General features: G+C 39.8%; 1 protein-coding gene across 1 annotated transcript; it reads left to right on the top strand.

The window, feature by feature from the left end:
• Positions 1–3,288: 3,288 nt before the first annotated feature.
• KCNJ8 (potassium inwardly rectifying channel subfamily J member 8) lies at positions 3,289–11,016 on the top strand. The gene is made up of 3 exons (XM_036867629.1): positions 3,289–3,644; positions 4,474–4,914; positions 9,946–11,016. Exons 2-3 carry the CDS (start codon positions 4,541–4,543, stop codon positions 10,844–10,846), a joined length of 1,275 nt encoding a protein of 424 aa, XP_036723524.1. The 5' UTR covers positions 3,289–3,644; positions 4,474–4,540; the 3' UTR covers positions 10,847–11,016.
• Positions 11,017–12,337: the final 1,321 nt, after the last annotated feature.

Raw genomic sequence — 12,337 nt, 5'->3', positions numbered from 1 at the left:
TGAAAAATTGATTTCCTTCACAAATTTCTCAGAGGTAAATTTAAATGTTCATTATCTGGCCCATAATATGAAAAGAGGACGATCAAAGGGGGAAGAACTAGAGATCAATTAATAATATATATTGAGCAGCTACTGTGTGTCCAGAAAGAGGTCTGGGGATACAGATGTGTCTCCATTAGGCTCAAAAGTTGTCAAGAGAAACATAACTAGCAAATGCCAAGTTTAGACAAGTTTAATATATAAACAAGTTTAAGCAATGGGGACCTGGAGTGGTTAGGAGAGTTGCTGAGGAAGGAAGGAGTGGATAGTTTGAAGGGAGGAGAAAGAAAATGTCAAGAGAGAAGGGAGAGGTGATGAGTGATGAAATCTTTGCAGACAGATATGGCCCTAGACTTCAAGGAGATCTCCAAGCTTCAGATTACCTGCGTGGGCTGTGAGAAATGGCTGCAAACACATAAAGGGAGGAAAGACAAGAGGTAGAATAAGTTCAAGAAAGAGAGAAACACCATGTTGAGAGCACTATTCCTTCTTTCCTTCATTTGACAAGTATTTGTTGAGTACCCACTTCTAGGAGCTAGGAACAATTCCAGACACTGGGTCTGTAGTATTAACCACAAGCTGTGTGCCCTCATGCAGCTTCCATTCAGTGTAGAAAAACTAGTTAAAGGAAAAAGACATAAAGAGTTGGTTTTTAAAAATGTCAGGAAGGGAATGGAAAGAGAAAAGAAAAAGAAAGTCTGTAATATTTCTATAGGACACATTCTCCATCTTTTTTCCAAATGGCTGCTATTTGTTTTCTAGGCATATTATTGCCAAAAATTTACTTATTAACTTCTTAAAATTAACTTTCGTTATGTGCATCCTTAGTGCCCTTATTTTGAATTAATCAGTTTAAAGCATTAGCTACTAAAAAGTAGGGTATAGAGTTCGTCACTTCAAAACAATTCAAAACTTGACTTGAAACTGCATATGTGGAAGAATATACCTCACTAGAAAAAAACTGAATCCTAAATATGTGTTATAGCAAAAGACCAGAATTTTCAAAGGATTCCGACATGGATTTATTTGTTGCCAATCTTCTCATAATTGTCCTCAACACTTCACCTCTTCTTATTCAATTTTCCTACTATTTCTCTGTCATCACAGTAAATGTCACAGTCGCCTGTGACTTTACCCTCTCCCAATACTGACTTTGTAGCATTCCTTTTGCATACATTTGTATACTGTCCACTGACATTGCTTATTAGCCCCAGACCTCATTCCTTCTCTGATTAACACAATAGTTTCCAGGGTCCCCTTCTGCCAATCACAGAATTTTGGAGCCTGAAGGGACTCGACTTAGCAATGCACCTTCAAAGCCATCTTGGCCTCTTTTTCCTGGTCAATCCTCTTAAAGCAGGCACTTGCGGTGTTCTCTAATCAAAATCCTTCCATGGCTTACGACTACCTCCTAAAGACAGTCCTGACTCCCTTTTCTGAGCATTTAAGGCTGTCTATGTATTTTTTTTTTTCCCGAGGCACCAACGTGATTGTCAACCTTACCCTTCCCATTCATTGACTCAAAAGTATTCTTCGAGCCCCTCTGTAATTGAAGCTGTGCTAGAGGCTTAAGATACAGTCACAGTTCTGCCCTCTAGAGCCCTCAGTTTCATGGGTTGTGGGGAAGGAGGAAGGGGATGGGACAAGTACATGAATAACTCATTAGGTGTTCAGAGAGGTGGTGACAGAGGTTGCTCAGGGAGCACCGGACTCAAGCATCCGATCCTGCTCTTTTGTTGACCTTGCTTCATCAGTGCTGATTAAATTAGTTTGTTACTAAAACATGGTCCCCTCTTGTCAATCCTCCCTCATGATCTTCCTTCTCAGTAGGAAGAAGATCTTTTCTCTGCTTTTCTCTAGACCCAAATACATCTGGTCTTTCAAAGACTAGATCAGATGCCAAATAATCCACGTAGATTTCTTTCCTTAGTCTTCTAGTCTTAATATGTCTTGTTTAGTTCTATTTCCATTCTCATTCTAATCACATCCTTGCTTCTATTAGAGTTTATTATCAAATCCATGTCTCTTACTACAACTGTCTACCTCTTAAGAACAGCAACTGTGATATATATATATATCCCTTCCACAAATAGGTGTTCGATGAATGTTTCCCCAGCTAAAATAATAGGGAATAAATTGTACACCAAACAATTCTAAAATGGAATGATGAGGGGATTAACTGTACAATGTGATCCCCACACACTTGTAGTAAAACTGTCACATAAATTACTGTAAAAATTCACAACAGTAGAGGAGAGAGCTACCACTAACAGACGAGGATCCCCAGGCTCAAATTGAAGGGGTTAAGCAACTCTATCTGCAAGGGGGAAAAATGATTCTTCATTTGCCTTCATTAAAGACTAATTTTAGGTCTCTTGGTAATTAAATGAACACATTGTTTATGCTCCATACACTTTCTGCCCTGAGTCTTGGAAAATACATGAAATTTCCAAGAATTAAAGTTTCCATTAACACAAGTGCCAAATCAAGAGGTCTGACCTGTGGGAGAAAGCACATTTGTCTTTGCTGGCTCCTTTTCAAAAAGCTACAGAAAGATATTTACTGTATAACTTTCTTGTGCGCAATTGCTCTGTTTTATCATTGAGGCCATCTAGACAAGACCGAGAAGCTGCCACATTTCAGAAAGCCACCAATTACTGAAGAACGACGGTTTGAGTTCTGAAGTGTTGACTGCAGTCCCTGTTCGGGGTAAAAAATTTTTTATTGGAAGAGACTTCGAGCGGTTTTCTTCTTCCACTTTTTTTTTTTTTTTTTTTGTCGTAGTTGTGTGTCTGTGTGTGTATTTAATTCCCTGAGAACCAGCTTTGGCTGGTGAAGAAATACGTCAATACGAAGTGGGTTTCAGAACACTTCTTCCACTTATCCCTACTAGACGGAAATTTAATGTAAATCAGTATGTGTGCACACAGCCTAGACGCGTCAGAAGACTATTTTCTGATCTCTATATCTGGTTTTATGTAACCTGAAGTAGCACAGATATCTACCCAGGTTAAAAAAAAAAAAAAAATCTCTTTACGTCAGTGAACTCGAATTCAGAAAGTTCTCTCCCCGGAGCTGGGAGCCTTTTAAAGACATGAGTGTCACGCTGGCTGCAGGGGGTCGCAGCTACTGGGAAAAGGGCTCGTTCTCCAGGCCCCGCCCTCCACCCCCCGTCGCCCCTCCCTCCTCCCCGGGACTCGCCTCTCCCCCACCCCCTCCCTCCCTCATCTCTGCAATTTCGGCCTCAGAGGTCTGGCGCGCGTCAAAGCCCGAAGTGGGAGGCTGATTTGTGGAGCATCACCCCCCCCCCCGGTTCCTCTCCCCAAGCCTCTCCTCCGCCGTCGGCAGCGGCCAAGGGATAGAGCCGAGCAGGGGGAGGGGAAGAGCGACACCCATCCCCCTTCCTCCAGCCCTCCCCGCGTTCAGATTCAGCTGCACCTTTTATTATTTTAACTCTTCTCCGTAGGACGCGCGGCCCCCGGATCTGTCCCTCCGGCGGTCGCGGTCCCCGCTCCCGCGCCCGGAGATGGGACAGCGAGGGACCTGCTCGCGGTCGGCCGGCGTGTGCGGGGAGGTGCGGCCGCGGCGCCCGCTGCCCAGAGTCTGTAAGTTTCAACGCTCCTCTAAGCGGAGGGGAGGGGGAGGCTGAACGCGTCCCCGCAAATGATTGAAAATGCAGACCACGGGCGAGGTTGACAGCGTCGGATGGAATTTCGGGGCACACTCTTTTAATTGACTCTCTCCGCCGCCCGCAGGCTATTGTCCGGGGTTTTTCCTGCAGCTTGTATGTTTGATCCCTTCGTTGTCAAGAAGTTTTCAAGCTATTACATTATGAGTTCCACTGGGATTTTTTTTAAAAAGAATGCAACTCACACTTCTTTCAAATTTAAAATACCTCTACGTGATTTTCAGGTTACATAGCACATTGCTTATTATTATTTTGTCGAATTACAAGAAACATTCATACTGCGCAGGAGCTCACGGCCTTTGCCTATTTCTAAAAATAACAGAAAAAGAATTTCCCCTCTTTACTTTTAATATTGCTACATCATGTGAATAGTTTAGTAAACAGATCCTTAATTTTCCTCATAGACGTCGCGTGCTGGTATCCTCGCACTAATCTACAGACGCGGGTAATTTCAGAATTATCACTGAGCCCGCTGTTTACAGGAAGGCTGCTGGTTTTGCTGAACTAAGGCTGTGCTCTTATGTGTTCAAAACGATAAGGAATATTAAAACAGTTCTGGTTCAGACCAAGTGATTTTCCCGGGATCCAAGAACTCAAGCACTAACTAGGCTCGTGTTTAGATTAATAAGATCATACCTTTAGCTTTGCACGTCACCTGGAATGTATAGACACACCCCTACGTGCAAGGACTGAAGAGGTGAGGAAATAGGGGGGGAAAGTTTTTAATCTTCGTTTCCCTGCTGCAGGACGGGTCCCGAGGGAAGGAGAGGCAGGTCGGAGACAGGTGTACAGGCTGGCTATGGTGACGGCACGATGTTGGCCAGAAAGAGCATCATCCCCGAGGAATATGTGCTGGCGCGCATCGCCGCGGAGAACTTGCGCAAACCGCGCATCAGGGACCGCCTGCCCAAGGCCCGCTTCATCGCCAAGAGCGGGGCCTGCAACCTGGCGCACAAGAACATCCGGGAGCAAGGACGGTTCCTCCAGGACATCTTCACTACCTTGGTGGACCTGAAATGGCGCCACACCCTGGTCATCTTTACCATGTCGTTCCTCTGCAGCTGGCTGCTCTTCGCCATCATGTGGTGGCTGGTGGCCTTTGCCCACGGGGACATCTATGCTTACATGGAGAAAAGTGGGATGGAGAAAAGTGGCTTGGAGTCCACCGTGTGTGTGACTAATGTCAGGTAAGAAGGCAGCGGGATGAGGCAGGGGTGGAAAACAGTACAGAAAAAAAGATGAAACTGTCCTTTCTCTCTTCACTCTGTTATTTTGTTGCAAGTGAACTAAAGAGTTTGTTTCAGTACCTTCGGAAGCAAAAAAGTAATAACATAACAACAACAACAAAACCAATCCAATGTATTAAAATTCTTTTCAGATGCAGCTTTATGGATGACGAGTCTTTGGAAATGTAGCGCTTCAATCCTTTGAGCTGGCCTTGAAAATAGTATACCAGTTATTTAAAAATGGTTCTGGTTCAAAGGATTCCACAGAGTGCCTTCCTCAAAAAAAACCACTTACTGAGTTTTCAGTCTGAAAAAGCTGCTGTCCATAGTTCCAGCATCCACAAGGCAATATCTCTAATCAACAAAAAGTATTGTGCAAATGCTAGTAATGTTTTTCCACAACTTCTCTTACCAGTGACATTTTCAGAAATAATGAGAAAAATGGGAAAACACTGGTGGAGAGGTGTTCTAGATTAAAAAATAAAAATCCACCAGAAATGAAATAAACATAAGCCCTTCTTTATCAAGATTATCTTAAATAGCTGATTGCTTGCATTGAATTCCAAAATTATAAGTTATGCTAAGGTTCAGAACTAGAAAAATAAATATTTTTTAATGGAGATTGGTCCAAATTTTTAATGGAAGAGATTATGTAGAAGTGACTTAATGTTGTGGTTTTCTCTAAAAGTTTTAGTAGGATAGGAAGACAGTTCTTAGATTGCCCTGATTTTGCTTTTTTCTCTTATATCATAAATATTTCAAAGATAAGTAAAGTGAATTTGATTTCAGTGATTCTCCTCTCATAGTTTCACATGGCCTAAGAACATTTACTTGGAGTGATTTGTCTCTTGTTTTGTTGGAAGATGGAAAAAGATAATATCAATTGCAAAAATATGCACTCTGCAGCGAAACATTAGTAGTAATACTAGCAACTTTTCCAGGACCTTTTCTCAATAATGTTCCAAATTCACATAATTCATAAAGCAAAGCAACTGAGCAAGCACCATTCTTCCAGGAAACTGTAAAGAATAAGACCTTTGCTGACCCTGAAATCTTATGAAATTAACATACCACTGCAAGAAGCAGAAACTCAGACTGTAAACTTGTCCATCCTTCCATTCCCTGAATAGTTGCAATGCCAGCTTATCAAGGGAGGTTGCAGTATTTGTCATAGAGATCACATGCCACAGATTTCAGCTCAGATTTTGAGGAGAAAAAACTAAATTGAATCGATCCATTGCCTTTACCATCGAGTTAGATATTATTTTCGTGTCTTAAACTTGTCACAAACTTTTGGCTCAAAGAAAATATAGGTGAAGAATGTAGGTGATCATCAGTACACCAAATATAAAGGAACAAAATACTGTGTTTAACGGTATATGTAGGTCAGATATCATTATCTATAATATTTCTCTTTAAGAAATTTATTGGCACTGATGGTGAATCATTTTCATATCAAGGTACATTTTTAATAAACATGAAGTAGATACACATAAAAAGAGATAAAAGAAACAGAAATGATAAACCTTAGAAAAGTAAAGGACAGATTTTATTCACAAGACAAATATATTGGCTTTTCCTGTGGGAAAAAAGTCATTAAGCAATTTATTAAAGATATGTCATCAAAAGTGAGATATCTTCAATGAGTTTGTAAAAGAACTTGACAGAGTGCACTGGTTATTAAAAGCTGTTTTACTGCTAGCTTTTATTGTTCAACAGGAGGTGTTCTGAGGCATGTTTATCCCCCTGATGGATTCCTGCTGGTTTGAACATTCAATTCACTATGAGAAATGGCATCGCAGATACAAGGAGACACACTTGATTTTATCAGTATGACAGTTTTAGCATTTTATTTATTTATTTTTCATTAGGTGATTCTCTAAAGCATATTTCCTTTTTTAAAATTTTTATTAAAATATAGTTGATTTAATCTTAGCATTTTAAATTGCACTTCTTACCTAAAAAAATATTATTGGACATCTTGCAAGATTAAAATCTTACTGGTTTTATTTTAACATTGTGGTACTATTTATCCTTCAATGCAACATACAATTTAATCTTAACCAACCGTACATAATACTTTTTCACCAAAAAAAAAAAAAAAAAAAAATAGAAACAGAAAAATCTCTGTTCTCTCCCAAAGGGGATTTAAAAGATGACTAATAATGTGTCTGATTCTTTGCATTTCCTTTCCTTTCCTTTCATAAGTTCAGTATCTCACCTTGTCATCAGAACCAAAACCAACTGATTGTAATGAATATTCTCCAGTGTATCCAAATAGCATTTAACATTCTCCTTCCAGGCTGGCTCACTTTCCCTTTCATGTGGATGACTTTCTAACATGAGTCAGAAAATAAACCAACGTATTTCCTCTTCTAATTCAGCCTCACTCCCTCTGTAGCAGAACAAATGAGCAGTTAAACACTTTCATCTCTTGAGGTTGTTTAGCATGACAGGTGTTCATAAAAGGCTGGGTCTTGCACAGTATAGTGTTTGGAAGTAAGTTCTTTCATAAAATAAACAACATACACAATATGGCACATGAATGACCTCTTAAGCCGTGAAAATGAAACATCTGGGCATATTCATCATTACGCTGCTCCCTGAAGCGTGTATAATTAGAAATCAATGTTGTATCCGTGCCCCTTCTCTGGGGTCTCTTCTTATTCTTTGCCATGTTTTTGGATCATTCAGTATTAGCTCATGTGTAGCTAGTGCAAAAAGCAATCATTGCTTTTCATGAATCTTTTTAGCAACAAAAGAGGTAAGAAAGGCAATTTTCACACTCCATTTAAAAGTTAATTAGAAGAATCAACTATGTTTCAATTAAAAAAATAAAAAATAAAAATCCCTGATTATGAACCTGAATAGAAAAAAAGCACCTGCGTGTGCTTGCCTACCATTCACAGTGTCCCACCAAAGTGCAGTACTTGACTTAGTATTCAAATATTTAAATATTTGGTCTCTCATTGTGTGTGGCATCAATACACAGCTAATACTTTGACAGATGGTCTCTCGTCTATAAAATTAGAAAAGTTTGAAATTGGGGTGTAGGGCAAACACAAGACTAAGACTCTTTCTATTAAGAAGCCACAGCAGTGTAGGATATGTAGTTAAATGAATAAATTAGTGATAAGAATAACCAAATGTGGTGCTTCTCAACCAGGGGAGATAAATCAGAATTATCTGCAAGCTTTTCAAAAGTTTTATCCAGGTCCACCCTAAACTACCAAATCAGGGTTTACACTGAGGTAAGGAAGAGAAATGCAGTTTGAAAAAGCTTCCCAAGAAAACCCTGACACTTGTTGGCCCCTTCCCTGTGCTTCTTTCGAAGACTAGGCCAGAATTAAGAGAATTCATGTTCTTATTAATTACGTAATCTTGACACAGTCACTTATCTATCTCTACCTCACATCCTTCCTTTAATAACTTCAGTATTCTCTAGATCACTTAGAGAACAAAATGAGACAATCAGTAAGAAAACATGTTTCATTCCAAATGACACAACATGTTTTTTTTAATTAAAAATACTAATATTTTTGAATGATGTGCTTTGTACCACTCTTTAGCACTGTGCTTTCTCTATATAAGGTACACAATCAGTGTTTGTTAGGGAGTATGACTTTAAAGGTTGTAAACAATAAAAAGTTCACTTATTACTCAGTACTTCCCATATGACTCAAGTCACTTAAACACAGATAGGCAATAAATAATAGACATCAACCTGGAAGAAAATTTCACAAAGTAAAATAAGCCCATAGATATAAATATGTCTAGGTATTATTTTAATGCTTTCACATAAACAGGCCCATCATTACATGATTTGAAAACATTAATAGAAGTGTATCCCAGAAGCCTGGAGGTAGATGCATGCAGAGAGAGAGAGAGAGGGAGAGAATGAACAAGTGCTTGTGTTTAGAACTGGACATTTGATACATTAAGTTGGATAGTCTTTCTAAAAGCCTTTTATACCTTTGGACATGGGACTTCCCTGGTGGCGCAGTGGTTAAGAATCTGCCTACCAATGCAGGGGACAGGGGTTTGACACCTCGTCCAGGAAGATGCCACATGCCATGGAGCAACAGAGCCTGTGTGCCACAACTACTGAGTCTGCGCTCTAGAGCCCGTGCCCTGCAACAAGAGAAGCCACCGCAATGAGAAGCCCTCGCACCACAACAAAGAGTAGCCCCCGCTCGCCGCAATTAGAGAAAGCCCACGTGCAGAAACAAAGACCCAAATGCAGCCAAAGATAATAAATAAATAAATAATTTTTAAAAAATAGCCTTTGGACATTGACAGATGAATGGATAAAGAAGATGTGGTGTGTATATATCTATATCTATATATACATAGATATATACATACAATGGAATATTACTCGGCCATAAAAAGAATGAAATAATGCCATTTTCAGCAACATGGATGGACCTAGAGATTATCATACTAAATGAAGTAAATCAGACAGAGAAAGACAAATATATGATATCGCTTATATGTGGAATCTTTAAAAATGATAGAAATCAACTTATTTACAAAACAGAAATAGAGTCACAGACATAGAAAACAAACTTATGGTTACCAAAGGGGAAAGGGTGAGGGAGGGATAAATAAGGAGTTTGGGATTAACATATACACACTACTATATACAAAATGGATAACCAACAAGGACCTACTGTATAGCACAGGGAACTATACTCAATATCTTATAATAACCTGTAATGGAAAGAATCTGAAAAAGAATATGTGTGTGTGTGTGTGTGTGTGTGTGTGTGTGTATACACACACATATATATATATACACATATATATATATTTTTTACTTTGCTGCACACCTGAAACAACTAACACAACACCGTAAAGCAACTATACTTTAATAAAATTTTTTTAAAAAATAGCCTTCGGAGGAAGAAAACACAAAATTTAACTTAGCCTGTTATTTCGTGTTTCAAAATCTGATCCAATGGCATTGTTTTCTGGTCTCATGTCTTACAGGTCTTTCACCTCTGCTTTCCTCTTCTCCATTGAAGTTCAAGTGACAATTGGGTTTGGTGGGAGAATGATGACAGAGGAATGTCCTCTGGCCATCACAGTCCTGATCCTCCAGAACATTGTGGGTTTGATCATCAATGCAGTCATGTTGGGCTGCATATTCATGAAAACAGCCCAGGCTCACAGAAGGGCGGAAACCTTGATTTTCAGCCGGCATGCGGTGATCGCAGTCCGAAACGGCAAACTGTGTTTCATGTTCCGCGTGGGCGACCTAAGGAAAAGCATGATCATTAGTGCCTCGGTGCGCATCCAGGTGGTCAAGAAAACCACGACACCCGAAGGGGAGGTGGTGCCTATTCACCAACTAGACATTCCCGTTGATAACCCCCTTGAGAGTAATAACATTTTTCTGGTGGCCCCTTTGATCATCTGCCACGTGATTGACAAGCGCAGCCCCTTGTATGATATCTCCGCCACCGACCTCGCCAACCAAGACCTGGAGGTCATCGTGATTCTGGAAGGAGTGGTCGAAACTACTGGCATTACCACCCAAGCGAGAACCTCTTACATTGCTGAGGAGATCCAATGGGGCCATCGCTTCGTGTCCATCGTAACCGAGGAGGAAGGCGTGTATTCCGTGGATTACTCCAAATTTGGCAACACCGTGAAAGTAGCGGCTCCGAGGTGCAGCGCCCGAGAGCTGGACGAAAAGCCTTCCATTCTCATCCAAACCCTCCAGAAGAGTGAACTGTCCCACCAGAATTCTCTGAGGAAGCGCAATTCCATGAGAAGAAACAATTCCATGAGGAGGAATAATTCCATCCGCCGGAACAATTCATCCCTCATGGTGCCCAAGGTGCAATTTATGACTCCAGAAGGAAATCAGAACACGTCGGAATCCTGACAACAACACAACCCCCAGAAAGTCTTTGATAAGATGTTGAAGAGTTTCTACAGGGCACAGACTGAAACAGAGATGCAACACAATAATTTGTCCTTCTTTATCTTAATGCACTAAATGATATGCATATTCCAACAGCAGCACTTTCTGTGTCAATAAACAGTAACACACAAGGTGGAGGGTTCTTGGCTCACTTGTTTCATCCATGCAGTATTCGCAGAGATAGGCTTAAATTATGTAGGGGAAATGCTCTCATTTCTCTCAATTTGAAACCCAAGAATTACATTAATAGTAATAGACCTTGAATATGAAAGTGGACCAAGGAATGATGCTGTATGAAATACTTAGCGAGTGACACCACAGTTGTCTCTGTTTCTATTGTTCACTCTGGAAATGTGATAGAATGGGCAGGGGGCCCCAAAATTGTGTTTTTCCTTTCTCTCTCTTTTTTTTTTTTTTTTAACTGCACCGGGTAAGAAACCTGAGACAAAAACTGCTTAGTTTTGTTTTGTTCTGTTTTGTTCTGTTGTTTATTTTTTGTTTATTTTTTAAATATTGAATTTTATTTTTTCTCAAATTGTATATTATAAGCATAACTAGTATTAGGAAAATTACACTAAAATTTTAAGCAGGGACATCTGTGAAATTGGAAAACAACAAAAACTGAGATCAATTCTAGCATGTTTCTACATGAACGTAATTGAATCCAACTAGAAATCAAAATTCCTATTCCATTAAATCAACTATTGTAGTATAAGGCTCAAAGTTTCAAAGCTAGAAATCACCCCACAATATGATTGATGAAGCAAAGTTCCTGTTAACTTCTCATTCAGAGCCTTGAAAACATGAATAGAAACTTGCAAATCTATTTTTGGATTTCCCAAAGAAAAACTGCTTAGTTCTGCTTTTTCCCCGATGCTCAGCCAGGTGTCTGCAATCCTGCTGGGGCTCCAAGCTGCTTAAAGACAAGCCATAGGCGGTACCAACTGACTAAGAACAACTCACAGAAGAAACATTTAACCTGAAAAGTTTTACCCATTTCCCTGTGAGTTGGAAAAATATTTTTATTAAAAAATAATTTTAAAAACTGCTTAGTTCTCATCTACTTCTAAGTGGATTCTCTTAATTCACTTGGTTCTTCACAGTGACCTCCAGAGGTTTCTTTGTCCCCCTCATGGCCACCTGTTAGCAGAACTAGGCAAGGAGCTTTTGGAGAAAAGCTAAGAACATTCCTGTGTCATTTAGGACTGGATTCCCCAAAGGGACAGCTACTTCTTTTGCCTTCTCAGTTCTTGTTGAGAGCCTCCACTATAGTGAATATTTTATTAAAATATTTTCTTTGTATTCACTGTAGTTTTGCAATTTCTCTTTCACAAAATTATCCCTAGTGAAAGCTCAAGGAAAAACAACACATTTTTAGAGGCATGTGACACAGCGATCACACAATGATGACATTCACCTCTGAGATCTCTCTCTCTCTGAGGGTCCCTCTCT

Source organism: Balaenoptera musculus, chromosome 10 (genome assembly GCF_009873245.2).
Source record: "Balaenoptera musculus isolate JJ_BM4_2016_0621 chromosome 10, mBalMus1.pri.v3, whole genome shotgun sequence".
Classification (NCBI taxonomy): domain Eukaryota; kingdom Metazoa; phylum Chordata; class Mammalia; order Artiodactyla; family Balaenopteridae; genus Balaenoptera; species Balaenoptera musculus.
This window is presented reverse-complemented; position numbering and strand designations above follow the sequence as displayed.